At 45.8% G+C, this 23396-nt stretch overlaps 1 protein-coding gene across 1 annotated transcript in view; it reads left to right on the top strand.

The window, feature by feature from the left end:
* The window catches only part of MRPS5 (mitochondrial ribosomal protein S5), a 1107643-nt gene that overhangs the window by 738010 nt on the left and 346237 nt on the right, over positions 1-23396 (top strand). Inside the window, exon 6 of the mRNA XM_044057334.1 lies at positions 19746-19836. Coding sequence (XP_043913269.1) covers positions 19746-19836 — 91 coding nt within the window. The remainder of the gene's footprint in view (positions 1-19745; positions 19837-23396) is intronic.

Raw genomic sequence — 23396 nt, 5'->3', positions numbered from 1 at the left:
AGGGTGGTTAGGCCCTCTCCTTCTGTTTCCAAGGCTTCTCCCAGAGGCAGGCCAGGTTTAGCTTCAGTTGGTGTCACCCCTAGTTCTTCAGGAACTGTGCCCAAGAAGCATATGCTTAAAATGGCAGAAGATTTGATTACTTTGATTAGGGTTCTTTGCCCCTCCTGATAAGAGACCTAGGGTGGAGCCTGAGCTAGGGTTTTGAGCAGGCTTCGGATGTTTCAGAGTCTTCGGCTGAAGACTTGCAGGAGTATTCTCCTTATTCTGATTCTGATGTGGATGATTCTACTCCTTCAGCTTCTCCTCCTGAGGATTTTTCTTTTCAGAAACTCTTCATTCCATGAGGGAGCATTTTAAGTGGGAAGGTCAGGACTTCTCTGATTCCAGGAAAAGGCTTAGGAATTTTTGTTTTACCCCAGCATAGGCCTTTGGCTATACCTCCTGTTTTGGATGTGGTGGAAGATGTTTTACAGAGGCTTCTCTTAATCCTGATTCTTTGCCTCCTGCTCCTGTTAAACCGGATAGGTATTACAGGGTGCCTGAAGCTCATAAGTATCTTTTAAGAATCCTAGGGCAGACCCAGAAACTGTTAGTCAGGGGCCTAAAGGTGTTAAGGCTTCTGTTGTCAAGAATCCGGTTCCTACAGATAAAGAGGCCAGGGCCTTGGATAGATGGGGAAAGAAAGTTTATACTTCTTCCACTCTAGCTATGAGGGCTTTGAATTGCCAGTTTCACATGTTGAAATACCAAAACTATCTCCTTTCACAATTGAAGTCTAAGGTTGATGCTCTGGAAGGTATTGATTGTAAAGAGTTACAAGATTTAGTACATGTTTCTGAACAGGTGGGTAAGAATTCTTTGCAATGTGGTTTTGATGCTGTACAGGCCTCGTCTAGGGTGGCTGCCACTGGGTCAGTTCTTCGCAGGCACGCCTGGCTGAGGGATCAGAATTTATCTGACCATGTTAAAACAAGGATTTTAGATGCTCCTTTACAATCTGATGTGTTGTTTGGTTCTCCTGTTGAGGCAGTTTTAAAGAAAATGGAGGACAAGGCTAAGTCTATGCAGACTGTTAAAGATTTTTTGCAGGTTCATCCTCCAAAGTTTAGTAGAAATTAGCCTACTAAGGGGTGGATGTATCCTTCTTATGATTCCCAGTCTAGGGGTAGATCTAGACGTGGTAGGGGCAGAGCTCAGGGCTCTTTCAGGCCTAGAACAGGGAGTTCTCCTGCACAGTCTTCGGTGAGGCAGGGTCAGTCCTTTCGTAAACAGACCCAATGACCTACCTTTTCAGCTGCCAGAGCCTTCTCGTCTGGCAGCACCTTTGGGAGGAAGGTTGGCACTTTTCAAAGAAAATTGGAGTTTAATTACCCAAGACAGATGGGTATTGGATATCATACACCACGGTTACAGGTTTTATTTCCATACCTTGCCTCCTTTCAAAGGCATGCCAGACGTTCCTCCTCAACAAAGAATAGAGGCTCACAAGCAAATTTCTCTGTTACTCCAAATAGGGGCCATACAGCCGGTCCCTATGCCAGAAGTGGGCCTAGGATTTTATTCTCGCCTGTTCCTAGTACCAAAGAAAGGGAACACGTGGAGACCAATTTTGGACTTATCTATCCTCAACACTTATCTGGACATTCCCAAGTTCAAAATGTTGACGTTACAGCAGCTTTTACCTCTGCTGGGCAAATATCATTGGATGGTAACTTTGGATCTCAAGGAGGCTTATCTTCATGTTCCTATCAGACTGAGTTGCAGGAAGTATCTGCGTTTTCGAGCTGGGACTTCTCATTATCAGTTCTCTGCATTGCCCTTTGGCTTATCTACTGTGCCCAGAGTGTTCACGAAAGTTCTGGCTCCAGTGATAGCTTTCCTCAGGTTAAAAGGAATACAGATCTATCCTTATTTGGACGATTGCCTGATTCTGGCTCAAGGAAGGGACGAGCTTCTTCATCATTTGGATTATGTGATAGCAGTGCTAAGATGCCTGGGGTATTCTGTGAACGAAATAAAGTCCAGTCTAGTACCCTCTCAGGACATGTGCTTTCTGGGTGTGAGACTGAATACAGCATCCCAGATGGCCTTTTTGACCCCGGACAAACAAAAGAATCTTTCCCTTTACTTTCATCAGTTGTCTCATCAGTCCAGGCTGACTGCAAGGACAGTCCTTCAAGCCTTGGGGTTCATGGCATCTTGTATTCTGGTGCTTCCCAATGCCAAACTGCATATGAGGAAGCTACAATGGTATCTCAAAATGTATGGACACAGCACTGCCAGGATTTGGACACTGTCATTCAAATAATACCTTGCATTCAAAAGGAATTGTTGTGGTGGGCTCAGGAATGTCACCTAAACAAGGGACTCTCTGTGACCCGGCCAGAGGCGAGTCAGATTCTAACGACAGATGCCTCAGACAAAGCTTGGGAGCTCATCTGAATGGAAAGTGGATACAAGACAAGTGGCCTGCCAGACTACAGCATCTGCATATCAACTTGAAGGAGATGTTAGCAGTCCAGTTTGCATTAATAGCTTTCAAGGATTTACTTCTTCCAGGGCAGGTGTTGATTCTAACAGACAACACAACTGTCATGTGGTACATCAACAAGCAAGGCGGAACACATTCTTATCCTCTATGCAGGCAAGCAATGATTTTGTGGGAGACTGCTCTCAGTTTACAGCTGAATCTTCAGGCAAGGTTTCTGCCGGGGGCACAGAACTCCTTAGCAGATGTGTTGAGCAGACAAATTATGGATCCCCACGAGTGGAAATTGGATCCCGTGTATTTCAGAAATTGACAGTGTCATGGGGAACTCCAGACATAGATCTGTTCGCTTCTCCACTAAACCACCAGCTGCCAAAGTTTTGCACAAAAGGTTTCATCCCACAGCTTGGAAAGTGGATGCTCTTTCTTTCAATTGGAGCAATCTTCATGTGTATGCCTTTCCGCCTCTGCCTCTCCTCCCAAAGGTACTACTAAAGGCCAGACAAGACAAGCCAAGGATGATTTTGATAGCTCCAGATTGGCCTTGACAGCATTGGTACCCATTACTGAGAAGCCTGGTACGGAAGCCTCCATGGCCTTTGCCTTCGATTCCACACCTGTTGTCTCAGGAGGACAGTCATTTGCTCAATGTCAAGCTTCACTCTCTGCACCTAACAGCCTGGCATATTCTGTTTTTGAACCATAGTGGGCCTCCACTTCCACAGCAAGTTTTGAATGTTATTTTGGAAGCTAGAAGGCCTAGTACAAGGAAAGTGTACGCAGATAAATGGAAGATTGAGTGCAGCAAAGGATTTTGATGTTTCTGAGCCTAATTTAAGTGTGGCTCTTCAATATCTTACTGAGTTACTGGACAACGGTTTGTCCTTTTCTTCTATTAAGGTTCATGCTGCAGCAATTTCTGCTCACTATGATTGTGACCCACCATTGTTTTCTCATCCTTTGTTCAAGCAATTTCTTAGAGGGCAAAGAATATAAGACCCCAACTGAAGAGCTCCTACCCTGCTTGGGATCTCAATTTTGTGGAATCCATGGCAATTTTTCTCTCAAAATTGGCCTTAGTTGATTTTATGAGTGCCTCGATTTGTTTACTAATAATGATCAGGGTGACTTCTTTATGGATATTGTTCTATCATGTAATAGCTTTCTCCTCTTATTGTAAAGTTTGTTAATGGCTGGGGTCCACCAGACTGGACGCTTGCCCTTTGTGGAAAGAGTCTTGGTTTTATTTGGGATTGCCTGATCCATGCAGTCCTGGAGGTGTTCATAGAAGGCATTTGTAAGGGCTTCCGCGAGCTTGATTTGTGGTTTCCACTGGCTCAGGGGCCTTGAAGGATACCACACTAGTCTTGGAGTAGTGTGAAGTTTGCTTTAGAGAAGTTCTCCACTGTGGTCTTTTGTGTTTGGGGTGGGGCAGGATGTGGGTTTCAAGTGAGATTAGTTTATGATCAGAACTCACCAATGAGGGATATACTTCCGTGGGAGCATTTTGTCCCCATGTTTGTGATAATGAGATCTAGTATATTTTCTCCTCTCGTGGGAACAGTGACTAGCTGTTCCATGGCATTTGAATTTATGAACTCCGGGAACCGGCTAGAAAGTTAGGGCTTGAGTAATGTTCCCAGTCTATATTCGGGTAGTTGAAGTCACCCAATATGATGGTGTTTGGAGATACATTTATACCCTCCAGTGTCTTCAGGAAGGCTGTGTGGGGTTCCTGAGTTTGAGAGGGTGGCCTGTAGCATGCTACAATTTGTAGAGCAGTTTTGCCTATGGTTAGTTGCACCTGGATGGTTTGCGAAGCTTCGTGCGTTGCCACCAACCTGGAGGTGGTGGGTATCCTTTATGAATATGGATACACCCCCTCCTTTTGTGGTGTGGTCCAGGTTTTGGGGCCGGGACGCATGATATGAGGTAAAACATAACGTTCCATGTTTGTAGTCCATCTCGCCTACATTCTTACATCCCTCACTCCAACCCCTTTCCTGTTTTCTGGGGGATCTGGTGGACTATACTGGTGCTGCCTGACATAGTTCTATTTTGTTGTCCACCTGGCATGGATTATATTTTCAAAATCATTTGTCTGTGTTTATGCAACTCTTATACTGGTCTTACCTGATAGGTATTTATTGCTTTCTTGCAAACTAGATCTGGGGATTTGCCGTGAGGCACCATGGGATAGGGGCTAGCCTCAAGCCAGTAAAAAGCTCTCGAGCTTTAGTATCAGCCGAGTCGGAGCCGAATATCGGCTCTGAACCCATCCAGCAAGAATGTGAGCGAGATGGACTATAAACATGGAACGTTATGGTAAGTACATAACTTCTTTTTTCCCAATATTTATTTAATTTCAGGATTATTTTTGGCTAGAATTTAAAGTCTGTAGACTAAGACCAGCAATCATAACTCATCCAGTTATAGCCAATTTCCATACATCATGACAGTAATGAGCGAATTCCTGTCACAGTATAACCAGATTAAGCAATTTCTGAACAAGAGTTGTCCATCTCCACCCACCTGTAAAAGACCCCTCTCATCAATGGGACTTGGGAGTTCACAGCTTAAATATTCCCCTGTCCATCTTATGATTCTTGTCATTTACAAGGCATTTGAAATTCATCTCTCATGGAAGACCATGTTCTTAGTGGCCATTAACTCCACCAGGTATATTTTTGAGTTTATTTGGTGTTCTACATAGAGTAGGTGTATGTCAAGACTAAACTTAATGTTCTGAAGACTTTATTGGAAGCTATTACTCAACATTTCCTTCGGTCTTCCTTTGTTCTTCCTGGGCACACAGCTGGGAAGTGGACTATATTTTCCATACATTGGAAGTTTGTCAGCAGTTAAGATTTTACTTTAGTGGTGTACATCTGAACAGGAAGATGTGCCATTTTTTTATCTTTGCACTAAGCAAAGTGACGAACAGACCCTAGCTATGTCCATCTCCTTTGTCCTTTGTCATCAGATGGCTAACTAGCCATAGCCACTTGAGTCCTCTGTGTATGTCTTCTCTAAGCATTATGGTTTGCAACTTCATTCCAGAAGCAGAATTTCCTTCAGTACATCGTTGCTTCTGGATTTGGCCTTCTGATTTCATTTGTATAACCTTTCTCATACCTCCCTCCTGTGTCCTTTTAGGATTTGGGAATACCCAAGAGTTAACCTTCAGCATAGGACCCTTGAGGTAAAATTTCGCAGGTATGTACATGTCAGTTGACCCACTGCAGCAAGTACTTTTGCTCGTCTTCTAGCTCCCAGTGTGGCTGGTTGATCATGTCAGCATGCATCAGAGGTTCCAGCCATGAATATTACAAGTTTGTAATTGCATATCAGTATTGATGTCTAGACTGAAATCAGTGTTGCAGCATTCCTGATAAATGAGTTGTCACTGCTGACATCCACCTGGGGTACCAAAGCTTTACCTTTCATAGGTTGTACTTCCAATATGTGACCTCATCTTGTATGTGTAGGAATGTAAAGACAGAGTTACGAGCATGGATCTTCAGACTATCTCCCCAGCAGCCCGAATGCAGGTCATGGATCTGTCTGACTGTTCACTGTTTGGTCATTGGTACTTTTACTTTGTTAGTTTCGTTCAGATAAGTACCTGTTGGGTAACTTTCCTGTTTACACTATATTTTATTGTTTAAAAGTTGTAGATGTCAGCTAGAAGGGCAAATGTGAGTGCAGTGGACAGATTCTGTACAAGGACTTGCTTACCAAGTATCTCTTTTGCCTGGTCTCAGAACACAATCACAAAGACTGCTCTGTTTGTCTGTCTTTCATTCCAAAAATCCTTATGTCTAGGTTCTCAGATCTCAAATCTTAACACCTTCCTGGAGACCCAGCATCTTAAATGGCTGTCCCAGTCCAAGATGGCTGAATTGGCTTTATCACACTTCTCTCTTCTACCAAAGAAAAAGCATAAGAGGCCTTGAACGGATCAGCAGTCAACGTTTCTGACTCTGATGTACCTGCTGAGGTTGCAGAACCTATGAAACATTAGACTTCTACTCATTTGCCAGCTATAGAGGCCCTGTCTGAGGCCAGTATGGATCCTGAGGCCTTGCAGTCTGCCAATACATTTAAAGGAACTGCACCTCATTATATCAGAAGGACTGCACAACGTACCACAAATTTTAATTAAGGAAGAGATTCCAGGCTCTCTAATAAAGGTCAGGCAGGGTTCTGAACCTCCGCACCTCATCCAGGCAGACATCACCTCATCCAGGCAGACATCACACACACAGACAGAAAAACAGAAGACTAAGCATGTGCCCCCCCCCCTCTTCTGCAAGGGTTGTTAAAGGGATTATGTCCTTAAAACTTTCCATTAAACCCACCCTGGATTCCTCCTGTTTGGATGAGTAGCAGGGGGAGGAGGACACAGAACTTTCCCTGGATTATTCATAGGAAAGGTGTTTTATTCCTGGATTTATTTCTTTTCTCTAGCAGCAAGAGAAGGGAGGCAGTGGAGACCCATTCTAGACCTGTCTACCCTGAACACATATCTGAAGGTACCCTCTTTCAAAATGTTGTCCCTTCAGATGCTTCTTCCTTTCATTCTACCACAGGCTTTCCTAATGTCATTAGATCTGAAGGACACTTACCTACACGTCCTTATCCATTCTTCCTGTAGGAGACTCCTGCGGTTTTTCTGTGTCTCCTCAAATGTTCAGTTTACTACTCTGCTGTATGGCCCTTCCACAGCTTCAAGAGTGTTCACAAAACTGTCTAGCACCTGTAGTAGCCTTCTGCCCCACTCAGGAAGTTCATATCTTCCCCTGCCTGGATGATGATCTGATCCGGGCTGCTTTTCCAAAAATCCTTCTGCAGCATCTTCAGTTCACCTGTTATCATCTGACATGTCTGGGTTTTACTGTAAACTGCAGAAAGTCACACATGGTCTTTACACATGACATGGTGTTTCTAAGATGCAGACTGGACACACACAAAATGAATACCTTCCGTCCTTAGGAAAAGGTTCTCAGTTTGTCAAAACACTTCCAAGACTTTCTTCCACACCCCATTGTTCCACAAGGGAGATGCTAAGGGCCTTGAGATTCAAGTCAACAGCCATTCTTATGCTTCCCCTTGCCAGACTTCACATGAGAAAAATCCAGTGGTATTCAAAATCTGTGTAATCACAGCACTGCCAACCCCTTAGAGACTCTGATTCCCCTTCTCCCTTGTATCAAGAAGGAGCTAATTTGGTGGAAGGAACAAGTCATCCTTAACCCACGATTGTCTTTCTTACCTCATCTTCCTCTTCAACAGGTTTAAATGAATGCCTCAGATGAGGGGCTGGGAGGCCTGGACAGGATCTGACTGAATGCAGGGAGAGTGGCAGTCTCAGTTCTTTAAAGAGCACATTAACTTAAAAGAAATGAGAGTTGTTCAATAAGCCCTTCAGATTTTTGCTCACGTTTGGAAACCAGGACCCCTCCAGGTGTTCACAGACAGCACCACATTCATGTGGTACATGCACAAGCAGGGCAGCACCAGGTCTTACCAGCTATGCAGATTGGCACAGGTGGCTTGGAAACTAGCAACACAAATGAACATCACACACAGTAACATACATCCTTTCTCAGGACAGTGTATTAGGAGACTGCTTAAGTTGCTGCCTGGAAGACCCCCACAACTGGGCAGTGACCAAGGAGGTCTTTCTCAACATCACTCTTCAGTGGGGCACCCCCTTGGATACACCTCTTTGCTTTATCAAGCAACCATCAACTCTCCCAGTTCTGCACCAGGGACCCTTGTCCCACAGCCAGAAAGACAAATGCCTTCTCTTTCCAGTCGACAGGGAAGATTTCTGTATGCCTTTTTTCCTCTGCCTCTTCTTCCAAAGATCCTTCTCAAAGCACAAAGGGAGACACCCAGACTCCTACTGCTGGTTCCATTCTGGCCCACACAACAATAGTTTCCCCCACTTTTTCACCTGCCAAAGGGAAATCCCAGGAGAAATCATCTACAGCTGGACCTTATAACTTAGCAAAATGGATTGCTGCTCCATCCAGAAGTTCCATCTCTCAGCCTGACCCTATAGATGATAGGATTTTAATCCCTCATATTTTCTCTGAAGAGTTTCTGCTAGTACTACAAGAGGCTAGGAGACAGACTACTAGAAAATCTAGGGTTTTTGGGAGTGTTTACTTTTGGTTCTTCTTACAACTTGAGACTGATCAGGTGTTTCTTTTGTGGTTTGTTGGTATTTCAAGTAATGTGGACATTTTTTAATGCAGATTTTCTTCTAGAAAAAATGGAAGCATTTCTTTGCATCCCCAACCACCACCAGCCCCTCTGCTATTGACCTCTTACTCCCCTCCATAACTCATTTATGCGTAGTTGAAGAAGGGGTGCCATCATTGCAGCTGAAGAGAGATTTGTTCAGTTTGACCCTATGATCATTTTTAGACCTTTTTGGAAAACAGGCGATTTTTGCAAAGAAATGTAATTTCCTTGCTTATCAGCAACACCCATATGATTTATCTGTAGTAATTTTCCAAATGTTGTACTCTATTTTTAAGGAAGGTTAGAGAGTTTGTATCACAGTACATAACTTAACCATGTACAAAAATAATTCTCATTTTTATTTAGTGGTAGACATAAATTAAACGTGAATAATTGCACTTGCTGAATCTTTCATATCTGAAGTAGTTTACTTCATTTGATCTTCAACCTGTGGGTACCGGATCAGTATCGGATCCGAGCTGGCAATTTCACTAGCATCTGTTCCGAGCTCCAAGCTCCTCCCTTTACCCATAATACACCACCACTACCTTCCAACCCCCAGATCTCGTTTGCTGCGACTAGCTATAAGAATCGTGATTCTGAGCTCTGAGTTGAGTTGAGTTGGGTTGTTTTGGTATTTTTAGTGTTTTTTGAGTGTAGTTTTGTCAGTGTAGGTTTCCTGTCTTCCTCCCCTCGCTGGTGCGTCGAGTGTTGGGCTTTTTGTTTAGTTTTAGGAAGGTAGTTAGTTTAGTGTACAACTGTCTTCACCTCCCCCCTCAGCGTTGTGTGTGCTTTCTGAGAGTGTGGTGAGTGGGTGTGTTGTAGAGAAATATTTTTTTTTTGTCTATATCTTGTTTAAATTTCTCTAAATTTTTGTGCTGGACATGGCTGATCTTTAAGCCATGGCCAGTCTTTAAGACATGCACTGAGTGTGGCCATAAATTGTCACCCGCTGATGGCCACACTCTGTGTGATGTGTTTGGGTGCAGCTCATTTGAGTACTGATTGTGCTATTTGCACAGGTTTTAACCCACGCGCCATTAAGGATAGACAGGCCAAGTTAGCCTTGAAAGCCCTTCTACAGAGGCGGCTGCCTCTTCTGCTTCTGTTACTAGACTACAGCACAACCTGGTTAAGGAACTGGCTGAGTCTCCCCAAAAGTCCATATCGCAGGAGGACAGAGACACATCCTCAGCGAGGATGGCTACTTTGACAGCGATTCCCAATATGTCCATGCGACTCTTCTCACATGCTACCGAAGGGGCGGCTAGGGCAGCTGGGTCCAGCGTGTCCATGAGGCGTAATGCCTGGCTCAGATTAGGTCAAGTCACGAAACCCTTCAAGGCGTCTTTTGTGAATGCCCCTTATGACGGTTCTACCCTCTTTGGTAAGACCGTCCGAGACACCTTGGTCCAGAGTGAGAAAGACGGGAAGACACTGCCATCAGAATCTGCTTCTTGAACCCTCAAAGATCCTTTTCCCGGAATCAACGAGGGCAAAAGATGTGGTTCCAGAAGTCTCAGTATTCCCGGTACACTCAGGGCTCTTCTTCCCCTAGAGGCAGAGGGGGACAGGATAGACGCCAGCCCAGAGGCAGAGGGGGTTCGAGGAATTTTGGGTCTCAAGAACCTTTCTCGGACAGGCCTGCACAGCAACCCTGAGGGGTTGCCTGACTGCTCTACTCTGGAGGCAGTCGGGGGTCGCCTGTCATTGCACCTGACGGCATGAGGGGTATCAGACCATTGGGTGCTTCATATAATTTCCAGAGGATACTCGATCCCATTTGTGGTTCCTCCCAAACCTCTCAAAACACCTCCTGGACATACCACCCATGCAAAGGGAGGCAGCAGCACTAGAAATTTCCAAGCTGCTGGAGAAACGAGCCATCAAACCCATCCCCCTAGATCAGTCTGGATCGGGCATCTATTCCTGGTTCTTTTTGGTGCCAAAGAAAACGGGGGACTTATCTACCCTGAACCTGTCAGTTGCCAAAGAAAAGTTTTGGATGGTCACCTTACAGTCCATAATGCCGTACCTGCAAGAGAGTGACTGGATGTGCTTGTTTGACCTCCAGGATGCTTACTATCACATAAAGATTCACAGAAGCTCCAGGAGGTTCTTCCGCTTCTGGCTAGGAGCCAATCATTACCAGATGTTCTTCGTGTTTCACTGCTGCAGTCATTACATTTGGGTTATCCTGCTGGCAGGTTGCCCTCAGTTGGCCTGAATTCCAAAGTCTTGGGTCCTGCGTCGGTTGCTGTCATCTCTTCTCTGATGTCAGGTCGTCAGGGGTATAAAAGATGCAGCCGACACCATTTTATTCAGTCTTTCTTGCCGCGCGGTGCCCAAAGCAGAAGCAGTTTGCAAGTGCAGGTCGGCCGACTCCTGAAATTTTCGTGTTCAAGTTTCAGATCCGAAGTCTTCATTAAAAGCTAAGTACCACATTGGGGAAACTTTTTTTCTTGCTCCAGACCGATGTCAGAAAAAGTAAATAATTGTGTTTCTTGTGGGAAGCAAATACATCATAAGGACTTTTATTCTTACTGTATTCGTTGCCTAGGCCCTGACCTTGACGTTTCTAGTTGTCGGTTTTGTGCTAGATTTAACCAACACACTATTAAGCATCAGTACGATTTTGCATTAAGCTATTTTGGGCGAAGATTTAATTATACAATGTCGTCGGATAGCCATCCGACTATCGGAGTTCACAAAAAACGCAAAGAAAAAGGCAACCGAGGTCCAAAACCGATGTCTAAGCTTCTCCTAAGCAGGTCGCTAGTTCGCTGGTTCTCAGGCACTTTCACAGCCCCTGATGCCCACTACTTTAGAGTCGCGTGCCGCCACCGACTCCCACGTGGAGTTGACCAGGCCGCAGAAAACTCAAGGTATTGGAGCCTCGGAGATTATTCCCTCAGATGGGTCCGGAGCCGCTGAGCAGGCATCGGCTTCTGAGGGTGTATTCAGACCTAAACAATTATATATTAAACCGACTTCAAAGACTAAAACACCTTTAAAGACAGAAGCAGGTTCACCAGCCACAAGGACAGGCCTCCATGCCCAAAAAACACATGCTCAAAATGGCCGAAGACTTGATTACCTTGATCAGGGGTTCCCATCCCCCTCCTGATAAGAGGCGTAGGCAAGAGAAAGACTATGAATCTTCAGATCAGGTTTCCATTTCTTTTGATTCCTCTTCTGATCAGGAATATTCTCTTCCCCCTATGAGGATTCTGATGCTGAAGAATCAATTCCTTCAGCTTCTCCTCCTGAAGACTACTCTTTTGGGTAAACCTTGCATACCATGAGGGAGCACTTCCACTGGGAGAGCCAAGATTTTTCAAAATCTAAGAAAAGGCTCAGAGACTTCCTTTTACTTCCTCAGCACAGGCCTCTAGCTATTCCACCTGTGTTGGACATTGTAGATGATGTGTTCTCGGTGTCCAGTCTGACCCCTGACTCTTTACCTCCAGCTCCTGTAAAGCCAGACAGATAATACAGGGTCCCTGATTCTCATAAATTCCTTTTCAAAAACCCTACTGCAGACCCAGAAACTATTTCTCAGGGTCCAAAAGGGGTCAAGGCTTCTACTGCAAAAAACCCTACCCCCTCTGATAGGGATTCTAGGGCTCTGGATAGATGGGGAAAAAAGATTTACACATCTGCTACTTTGGCTATAAGAGCCTTGAATTGCCAGTTTCATATGCTCAAATATCAGCACTATATCATGACATTGTTTAAACAGAAAATGATGGCAAATTCTGAATGTGCAGAAAACAAAGAAATACAGGATTTATTGCATGCAGCTGAACAAGTTGGAAAGCATACTTTGCAATGTGGTTTTGATTCTCTGGAGGCCTCCTGCAGGGCCACTGTTTCGGGTTCTGTCATTAGGAGGCATGCTTGGTTAAAAGAACAAAATCTGCCTGACCATGTTAAAGCAAAATTATTAAGTGCTCCTTTACAACATGATACTTTGTTTAGTGCTAAGGCAGAAGATGTGTTAAAGAAAATGGAAGACAAAGCTATATCTATGCAAATGGTCAAGGATTTCTTACAGGTACAGCCTCCTAGATTTAGCAGACACTGGCCTACAAAGAATTGGTCCTTTCCAGTCTCAGACAGACCTCAAAGGGGCAGATCCAGACGCCCTAGAGGCAGATCACAGCCGCAAGGATCCTACAGGTCTAAGCAGTGGAGTGTGCCTCTACCTCCAAAGGTGGAGAGGACAAATCACAATCATACAGGAAACAGTCCCAATGACTTCTCCCTGCCTGCATCAGGCACTTATCTTCTGGCAACACCCGTAGGGGGGAAACTAGCACTTTTTTCTCAAAATTGGCACATTATAACCCAGGACAAATGGGTTCTGGACATAGTGTCTCAAGGCTACATGCTTCATTTCCATACCCTACCAAGGGCAAACGGTTGGCCAGACCTGCCAAAAAATCAATGGGCAGAGGCTCAAAAACAAGTCACAGCTCTCATGAACATGAGGGCTATTCAACAAGTGCCTCAGCAAGAGCAGGGACAAGGATTTTACTCAAGACTGTTCTTGGTACCCAGAAATGACCAATCATGGAAGACCAATACTGGACCTATCTATTCTAAACACTTTCCTGGATATACCAAAATTCAAGATGTTGACCTTACAGCAGCTTCTGCCCATGCTGGGCAGCAAGGCTTGGCTCTTGACTATAGACCTAAAAGAGGCATACCTGCATGTCCCAATCAGACAATCATGCAGAAGATACCTCAGATTCAAGGCTGGCTGAAAGCATTACCAATTCTCTGCACTGCCCTTTGGCTTATCTACTGCTCCCAGGGCCTTCACAAAGTGCCTGGCACCAGTAATTGCTTACTGCAGACAAAGAGGAATGCAAATATATCCTTACTTGGACGACTGCCTTATACAAGCAGAGAACAAGGACATTCTACTACAGCATCTGACGTTTGTGATAAGACTTTTAACATGCCTAGGGTACACAGTCAATAAAAAGAAATCAAAACTAGTACCCTCTCAAGAGATAATATTCCTGGGTGCAAGCTTAAATACAACTGCCCAGATGGCTTATCTCACTCCGAAAAAACAAAGGCAACTGACTACCTATTTCAAGGAAATGGCAACAAAGGCCCAGTTATCTGCAAGAAAAATTCTGCAGGCTTTGGGCTTCATGGCATCCTGCATCTTACTAATTCCATATGCAAGACTGCATATGAGGAAAATTTAATGGTACCTAAAAAGTGTTTGGACGCAACATTGCCACAGTCTGGAAACAATGATTACTCTAATTCCCTGCCTGCAACAGGAGTTTCGATGGTGGGCAAAGGCTTGTCACTAAAACAAGGGACAGCCTTTCTCACTACCCCCAGCCAGGCAGAGCCTAACAACAGATGCATCAGATTATGCCTGGGGGGCACACATGGCAGGAAGAGGCATTCAGGGCACCTGGTCCACAAACCAAAAGCATTTACATATCAATCAAAAAGAGATGCTAGCTGTTCAAAATGCCCTGACAGCCTTCAAGGGCCTACTTCATCCGGGACAACTACTGATAAAGACAGACAACACCACAGTCATGTGGTACATAAACAAACAGGGGGGCACTCATTCTTATCCCTTGTGCAGACTAGCCATGGCTTTATGGAACACAGCATTGACTTACCAAGTTCATCTGCAGGCACAATTCCTGCCAGAAAAGGAAAACACTCTGGCAGACGAACTAAGCAGAAACCTCATGGATCCCCACGAGTGGCACCTGGATCCACAAGTCTTCAGCATGATAACAAAGAAATGGGGACGCCCAGACATAGATCTATTTGCCTCCTCTCAAAACAATCAACTAAAAAAAATTCTGCACAAGGACTTATCACAGACAAGCTTGGAAAGTGGACGCCTTATCTTTCAACTGGACAAACCTATCAGTATATGCCTTTCCTCCTCTACCTCTCCTCCCCAATGTACTCCTAAAGGTCAGGCAGGAGAAACCAAAAATGATTCTGATTGCCCCAGACTGGCCACGCCAGTACTGGTATCCGATCTTAAGAAACCTGTCCCAAAGCCCAGCCTGGACCTTACCTCAAATACCTCATCTACTGTCCCGGCAAAACAGTCAGATTCTGCACAGCCAACTCAGGACCCTAAACCTGGCAGCATGGTGGATAATGTAGCCATACAAACCACACCTCTCAGTAAAGCTGTGATGGATGTCATTTTAGAAGCCAGAAGGCCTAGTACTAGAAAATCCTATGCTGGGAAATGGAAGAGATTTTGCGCTTGGAACCAAGCTCAAGGAACTGACACAGCTGTCCAAAATATGCCTCAGATTTTGCAATACTTAACCGAGATGCTGGACAAAGGCCTATCTTTCTCATCAATTAAAATCCATGCCTCTGCCATTTTGGTTCATTACAATACAGAGCCATTACTATTTTCACATCCTTTATTAAGACAGTACCTCAGAGGAGCCAAAAACTTAAGGCCTCCAAGGAGAACGCCAGTACCTGCATGGGACTTCAATTATGTCTTGGAAAAACTCACCTTACCTCCTTTTGAGCCAGCTGCTACTGCAGATATAAAATTCTTATCGTGGAAAACAGCTCTGCTCCTAGCAATAACTTCTGCAAGACGAGTTTCAGAGCTACAGGCTCTCATGGCTGTGGAACCCTTTATCATTTTTTATCCAGACAAGGTCTCTCTGAGAACAAACCCTACATTTATGCCTAAGGTGGTATCCAATGTAGCCCTTAACCAAGCTATTCATTTACCAACCTTTTATCCAAATCCACAGAACAAGGGGTACAAAATTCTGCATTCTTTGGACGTACACAGATAACTTAGATTCTACTTGGACAAAACTAAAGTTTTCAGAAAGAAAGAACAATTACTAGTGGCGTATGCCAGAGCATCACAAGGAAAGACTGTCTCCAAGCAAACTATTTCAAAGTGGATAGGTCACTGCATTCGTTTCTGCTACTCACAGCATGGCAAACCAGTGCCTAAGGGCATTAGGCCACATTCAACCAGAGCTGCAGCCACTTCTACAGCCTTTTTCAGGGGAGTACCAACCAAAGACATTTTAGAGGCTGCCAGGAGTTCAGTGCATACCTTTACAAAACATTACAATCTGCCTCTTTACTCTAAATCCAGGGCAGGCTGTGCCACTGCAGTTCTGCAGGGCCTCATAGCCGCTTCTAATGCTGTTTAACTCAAGCCCCCCAACCATAGCTTTGGAACTCAACCCAAATGTAATGATTGCAACAGTGAAACACGAGGAACATAGTACAGTTGTGTACACTTACCATAAATGTAGATGTTCGAGTGTATTCACTGTTGCAGTCCAGGTTACTCACCCGCCATCCCCCTTATTTTTGCGGGAACTTATCTTTACTTCTGTAATCTATACAACCTAGGTGGTGTATTTGCTTATAGATGAAGGTAAAGCTTATTTCCGGGCAATGTATGTTTTATTTACTCAAATTTTTCCTACCCTTTTGTGGGCACCTGACATCTGGGGCAAGAAAAACTGAATAAAAATGGCGTCGGCTACATCTTTTATACCCCTGACGACCTGACATCAGGGAAGAGGTGACAGCAGCCGACGCAGGACCCAAGACTTTGGAATTCAGGCCGACTGAGGGCAACCTGCCAGCAGGATAACCCAAATGTAATGACTGTAACAGTGAATACACTCGAACATCTACATTTATGGTAAGTGTACACAACTGGATTTTTCCAAGCCCTACCCTTTGGTCTCACCACAGCCCCCAGGGTGTCCACCAAAGTGATGGCAGTAGTAGCTGCTCACCTGAGGCTTCAGGGGATTCAGGTCTACCCTTACCTGGACGATTGGCTCCTTATTGCTCCCACCAAGTGTTTCCTATGTCGGACCAGAGATTATCTCCTAAAGCTTGCACTCCACTTGGGGATTACAATTTATGTATCCAAATCTCTTCTGAATCCTGTCCAGGTGATAGACTACATAGGGGCACAGATAGATGCACTACAGACAGAAATCTTCCTGACCATGGAGAATGTTCGAAACCTAAGGATGCATGTTGCCTTCATCTACCGTGCTCACCTTCCCTCGACAGAATCGGTTTTGAGGGCCCTAGGTTCTATGGCGGTGACCATAATGCTTCTTCCGAGTGCTTGTTTACATATGCGAGTACTACAGTGGACTCTAGCGATGCAATGGTCCCTGTTGGACACCTCAACCGAGTCTGGGGGTCATCCTTCCTTTGGTGGATGCATTCTCCAGAAATTCTGGAGGGATGACCTTTTGTTCCAACTCCTGCCCAAGCCACAGTGACCATGGATGCTTCCCAACTTGGGTGTGGAGGGCATTTTTGGGGAAGGGCAGTCCAAGGCATGTGGTCCCTGATCGAGACTAGCTTGCATATCAATGTTCTGGAGATGAGGCTGGTCCTTTTAGCGTTGCGCATATGAAACTGGCAATTCAAGGCTCTTATAGCTAAAGTAGCAGATGTGTAAATCTTTTTTCCCCATCTATCCAGAGCCCTAGAATCCCTATCAGAGGGGGTAGGGTTTTTTTTGCAGTAGAAGCCTTGGCTGCTCCAGTTCCATTAATTGCTAGGACTTCTGGATTGTCTTCTTCAGTCAGGTCTATTCTGGTAGCAGTTCATAAGTCGTCTACCAGGAAGGTTTATTGTAGCAAATGGAAACGTTTTTCCTTTTGGGCTTCTCAAAGGAGTGTAGACCCTTTCACGGCTTCTGTTTCAGCTATTCTCGATTTTCTGGCAAATATTTTTCAACAAGGAGCTAACTTTTCTACAATCAATTTTCAATTAGCTGCCATCTCTCATTTTCACATGGGCGAGAATTCTGCTTCTCTAGCCTCTGGGAACCATTGCAATCCAGTCAGTCAGACAACATGTCAGTGGTCTGGTATATCAACAAACAGGGAGGTACCAGATCTTACCCCCTTTGTTGCAAGGCCATGAGAGTTTGAGAATGGGCGATCTCCACTGGTCGTTTTTTGGTAGCAATGCCTGTTCTGGGATGGTCCAACATTCTAGTGAACAAACTAAGCCGGACTATTCTAATGCCTTATGAGTGGTCCCTGAATCCTTCAGTAGCGGAGCAGATCTTTCTAGAGTGGGGTCAGTCTTGCTGCAATCTCTTCGCATCTCCTTCCAATGCGAAGTGCAGCGAGTTCTTTGCTCTGAACTCCCAGCCGGGGGAGTCCCCAAGAGACACTCTAGTCCATGCTTGGCCTCCCGATCTTCTGTATGCTTATCCTCCTGTACCCTCTATCCCGAGCTTTCTACGGAAAGCTTACCAACTGGAGAGCAAAGTGATCCTCATTGCCCCATTTTGGCCTTGCCAGGTATGGTTTCCCTTCCTTTGGTGTCATCGTCTGGCTCGATCTTGGATCCCATTCAGGATCTCATTTCACACCCCCCGCGGGTCCCTCATCCGAGTCTGGACAGTTTGAAGCTCACAGCTTGGCTGCTCCAGTTCCTTTAATTGCTAGGACTCCTGGCTTGTCGTCTTCAGTCAGGTCTATTCTGGTAGCAGTTCATAAGTCGTCTACCAGGAAGGTTTATTGTAGCAAATGGAAACGTTTTTCCTTTTGGGCTTCTCAGAGGAGTTTAGACCCTTTCACGGCTTCTGTTTCAGCTATTCTCGATTTTCTGGCAAATATTTTTCAACAAGAAGCTAACTTTTCTACAGTCAAGGTTCAACTAGCTGCCATCTCTCATTTTCACATGGGCGAGAATTCTGCTTCTCTAGCCTCTTCCAGACTGTGTAAAGCTTTTATTAAAGGTACCTTCCTCTTGCGTCCTATTCCTCCATGGGACCTTACTATGGTCACGCCACCATTTGAACCTGCGGCAACCACAGATCTTAAGTTTTTGTCTTGGAAAACAGCATTTCTAGTGGCTATCACCTCTGCTAAGAGGGTGTCGGAACTACAAGTGTTGTCTGTTAGTTCCATATATGATTTTCCATAAGGACAGGGTTCCCCTTCGCACCAATCCTTCCTTTCTGCCAAAAGTAGCATCACAGGTTAACATCAATAAAACCATCAATTTACCTGTTTTCTTCCCAAATTTTGCTAACAAAATGGAATACAGACTTCACTTGTTGGATATTCATAGACCGTTATGATTCTATTTACACAGGACTAGAACCTTTTGCAAATTTGATCAATTTTTTGTGTCTTTTTCTAAGCCCTTTTTGGGTAAACCCATCTCTAAGGTCACCATTGCTAGGTGGCTCTCCTTGTGTATCCTTCAGCTCTATAAGGATAAAGGTTTGTCTCCTCCGGGTCAGGTGAAATCTCATTCGACTAGGTCCATGGCTACTTTTGCGGCCTTTTGGTCGAGTCTCACTGGATATTTGTTCAGCAGCTACTTGGTCCTCATCTCATACCTTTATTTCTCACTATAAATTGTATTTGATTTCTCAAAGGAGAGCATCCTTTGGTTCCATGGTGCTCCAGAATATCCTTCCATGATGGCCACCCAGGAAGCTGGGGACTCTGTCCCACAGATTGAAGATCCAATGAAGTAAACTACTTCAGATAAAGAAGTTATGTACTCACCATAACATTACATCTGAGTAGTTCTGTTTCATTTGTCTTGAACCACCCCTCCCTCCTTCCCCCTGGCCTTACCATATGGACAGCCTTTTTGGCTGATTTTAGGTGCGTAAGGTGTCTTTTGAGGTCGGGTTCTCAGTGTAAGTTGCAGCAAACTCGATCGTGGTGTTGGAAGATAGTACTAGTGTATTATGGGTAAGGGGAGGAGCTTGGAGCTCAAAGCAGATGCTAGTGAAATTGCCAGCTCGGATCCGAAATGGATTCGGTACCCACAGGTTGAAGACAAATGAAGTAGAACTACTCAGATGGAACGTTATGGTGAGTACATAACTTCTTTTTACAAGCTTATTTTATTTCTGAACCATGTTTTTAAACATTCTTTGTAATCAAGCAATGAGTTGTCTTTTTTCTTTTCTTTTTTTTTTTGTCTTATCCAGGTGAAAAGTGTGTTTAATATGACTGCAAAGGAAGGAAGGAAAAGGTCAATTAGTGCTCTTGTAGCTGTTGGAAACAAAAATGGTGCTGCTGGTAAGCCATTAAGCATGTATCAGTTTTCAAAGTAACATGACGGAACTGTTTCCTTCTGATACTTAGACTTGACCCAGATTTATCTTTCACAGTGTGTTCTGATTTACTGTAACTTGTACTATAGATCACTACAGATCTGCAGTGTAGAAGCTTTTTTCTGCTGTATTATCTTGAAGTGCAGTGTGTAGCTAGTTTATATTACAGGGCATAAATATAAATATTTTTTTTATGATTCAGTCATTTCCAAAATTAGTTCTGGTTTACAGTGAGCTGCTGCTTTGAACATTGTTCACTGTTGTGTTTTATTACTGTTTTGGCATATTAGTTGCAAGGTGTGTGCACCTCCTTTAGTCCTGTTTCAGATATCTGAAACACAAATCCACTGATGTCCTTCTATTCCTATGTTGTAGTATTCTAGTTGTGGGATTTCCTGCCCTCAGGCGACTCGTAGGTCAGCTCTTATACAAACGTTTCAGCTTGGCTATTGCAGCTGCATCTAACGTCACATGTAAGGCCATAAACCAGGGGCCTTAAATGTGACGTCTGCATGCACAATATTTAGAACTTTTCAGCCACAGAATGTGCGTTGCTATCAGAAAGCGGTTGGTGGATATCGCCCATTCCCAAACTCTCATGGCTTCTCGACAAAGAGGGTAGGATCTGGTTCCCCCTTGTTTGTTTATTTACCAGACCACTGACATATTGTCTGTCTGTATTGCAATCGTTCCTAGAGGTAGAAGGTCTTGGAGACTCTACTGCAACTAGACACCGCCCTCATCTCCAGAACATTTAGGTGCAATGCGGTCTCCGACAAGGTCCACGTACCTTGGACGGTTCTGCCCAAACAATGCCCCCCCACCCTAGATGAGAAGCATCCGTGGTTTACGTAGCCTGGTGAGGGGGAAGCACAAAAGGTCTCCCTTGCCTGAGTTCTGGGGAGTGAAGCCACCAAAGGAGGGATTCCCTGCAAACCCTGCTCAGGGGGATGGGAGTATTCAATGGATGGTGTAACAGTGACCATTGAACTTGGAGTGTCCACTGTAATGTACGCATCCTTAGGCGAGCATGGAGAGAGGGACCTATAGCCGCTGCCATCGAGCTTAGTGCTCTCAGGACTAACTCCGCCGGCGGAGCTTTGGTGCGAAGAAGAGACAAAACTTGAAGTGAGAGGCTGGACAGCCTGTCCGAGGTCAAGAAGGCCTGAGAAGATCGGGAGTCTAGTCTGGCTCCTATGAAATCTAATACTTGCACAGGATGAAGAAAAGACCTAGGTATGTTGACTGAAATGCCCAAACTGTCGGCAAGGAACAGAACATAGTCCCTCGCGATACAAAGTTGATGCCTGTTGGTTGCTGTGAGGAGCCAGTCATCTAGGTACGAAAAGACCCATATGGCCTGAAGCCTCAGGTGGGCCGCAACCACTGCCATGACTTTGGTGAACACCCTGGGGGCTGAGGTGTGTCCGAACGGAAGGACCCTGAACTGGTAAAGACTGGCCTTCTAGCGGAGGAACCTCCTGGACCGTCTGTCCATTAGAATGTGGTAGTATGCATCCATGAGGTCTATCGAGCACATCCAGTCGTTCTCCTGCATTAAGGGGAGAATAGATTGTAGAGCGACCATCCGGAAGTTTTCTTTGGGGACAGACATGTTCAGGGCGGACAAGTCTAGAATGGGCCTGAGGTCCCCTGTCTTTTTTTGGCACCAAAAAGAACCTCGAGTAGTAGCCCGATCCGGATTGGTCTGAGGGGACCCGCTGGATGGCTCTTTTTCCTAACAAATTTGAAATCTCTACGGTCGCCGCCTCTCTTTGATTGGGTGGGACATCGGGGAGGCAGCCACCTGAGGGAGGACGAAATAGGATAGGAATGTTGTAGCCTCTGAATATAATTCGGAGCACCCATCGATCTTTCGTGATGGACTCCCACATTGACAGGTGCTTCGTTAAACGCCCCCCGACTGCCTCCAGAACTGGACAGTCCGGTAAGCCCTCAGGGCTGCTGCGTGGGTCTCTCGAAGAAAGGCTCGAGACCGAGTTACGGTCCCCCTCTGCGTCTGGGCCGGCGTCCACCCTGCCCCCCTCTGCCTCTGGAGGGCGCAGACTCCGAAGCTGGATAGGATTGCTGAGACTTACGGAACCACAGCTTCTTTTACCCCCTCTGATTCCTTGAGAAGGAACGTTGGGGGCTTGAGAAGCAGACTCCGGCAGACAGCATCTTCCCGTCCTTCTCGCCTTTGGACTAGTGTATCGCAGATGTTCTTGCCAAAAAGCGAAGAGCCGTCGAAGGGTGCGTTCGCAAAGGACGCCTTGAAAAGTTCAGCGAAATTACAAAGGCGGAGCCAGGCGTGGCGTCACAAGACAACACCTGCCCCGCTGGCCCTGGCGGCTCCCTCTGTAGCATACGACAGTAGCCACATGGACGTATTTGAGACGGACTTAAGCGTGGCCATACGAGTCGAGAACACGGTCTTGTCCTCGACCGACATGGACTCTGGTGGAGCTGCAGCGTATTCCTTAATCAAATCCCGTTGCAGCCTGATGACATGCGCCATATAATTCAGCGCCCTCACAGAGAAGGTTGCTGAAGCAAAGGTCCGCTTCCCTATACGGCCCAGCGCCTGGGACTCCTTGTCCGGCGGGTGGACCGTGGAGCTCTCCTGCGAGAGCTCTCTTAGTGGCAGCAGCCACCAATATGGCATCAACTGGAGACCCTTTAGCCCAAGCCTGCCTATCTGAAGGGGAGCTAAGGATTTTATCTGGCTGGTGTGGGATAGGCTCCACGGTGTCGGGCTCCTACCAAGCCCCGGTAGTCAGGAGATCTACCAGGACCGCCGGATGCACCCCGGTACAGTCACCAAAGCGCCCCGTGTAGTCTCATCTCATCTGAGGAAGGTTTTTGGGCAGACCACCCCCCCAATGCGCAACATTTCCATGATGTCTCCAAAGGAGACATCCTTGGGGGGTGACCTTGGGGAGCCTTCCCTTTCCTCTAAGTCCGTATCTGTGGTGACGGACTCGGGGGAGTCCATGTGCCTCCTTTTACACGTCCATTCACCTCTTCTGTGGGACTATCAGAAGAGGGCTCATCAACGGCCTCTTGTTCCTCCGAGGGAACCAACTGGAGGGTCTGAGCAGGCTGTCCCGATGGAAGGATGATGGAAGGTAGACCCGTATGCAGTGAGGGAGCGGAAGGATCAAAGCCTCGGTCAGGACCTGGAAGACCTCGACAGTACCCTCTCCACTACCTCGAACGCTGAGGGAGAACTACTCTCTTCTGGCACCGAGAGCAGTCTCTTCAGCTTCGAGATAGGGATCGGGGTCAGAGCCGAAGCCGTCGGATCCGAGAGGGAGGTGCTCTCCGACATAGGAGGCGCCGAAGAGGCACCCGCTCCCACGGATCCGACTCCCGGCCCACGGTCCCGAGAACTCAGATCCGAGATGCCCGAGGGTATGGTCGGCGTCGAGAAGGCTTGGGTCACTGGCGCCGACAAAACCCCGGCTCCGAAAGGGCCTGGATCTGAAGACTCTAAAACCCGGATCCGGGTTGAAGAAGGAGAAA

Source organism: Protopterus annectens, chromosome 1.part2, assembly GCF_019279795.1.
Source record: "Protopterus annectens isolate FY-2018-M chromosome 1.part2, PAN1.0, whole genome shotgun sequence".
Classification (NCBI taxonomy): Eukaryota; Metazoa; Chordata; order Ceratodontiformes; family Protopteridae; genus Protopterus; species Protopterus annectens.
The sequence above is the reverse complement of the archived record's forward strand: the minus strand, read 5'-3'. Positions and strand labels throughout refer to the sequence as shown.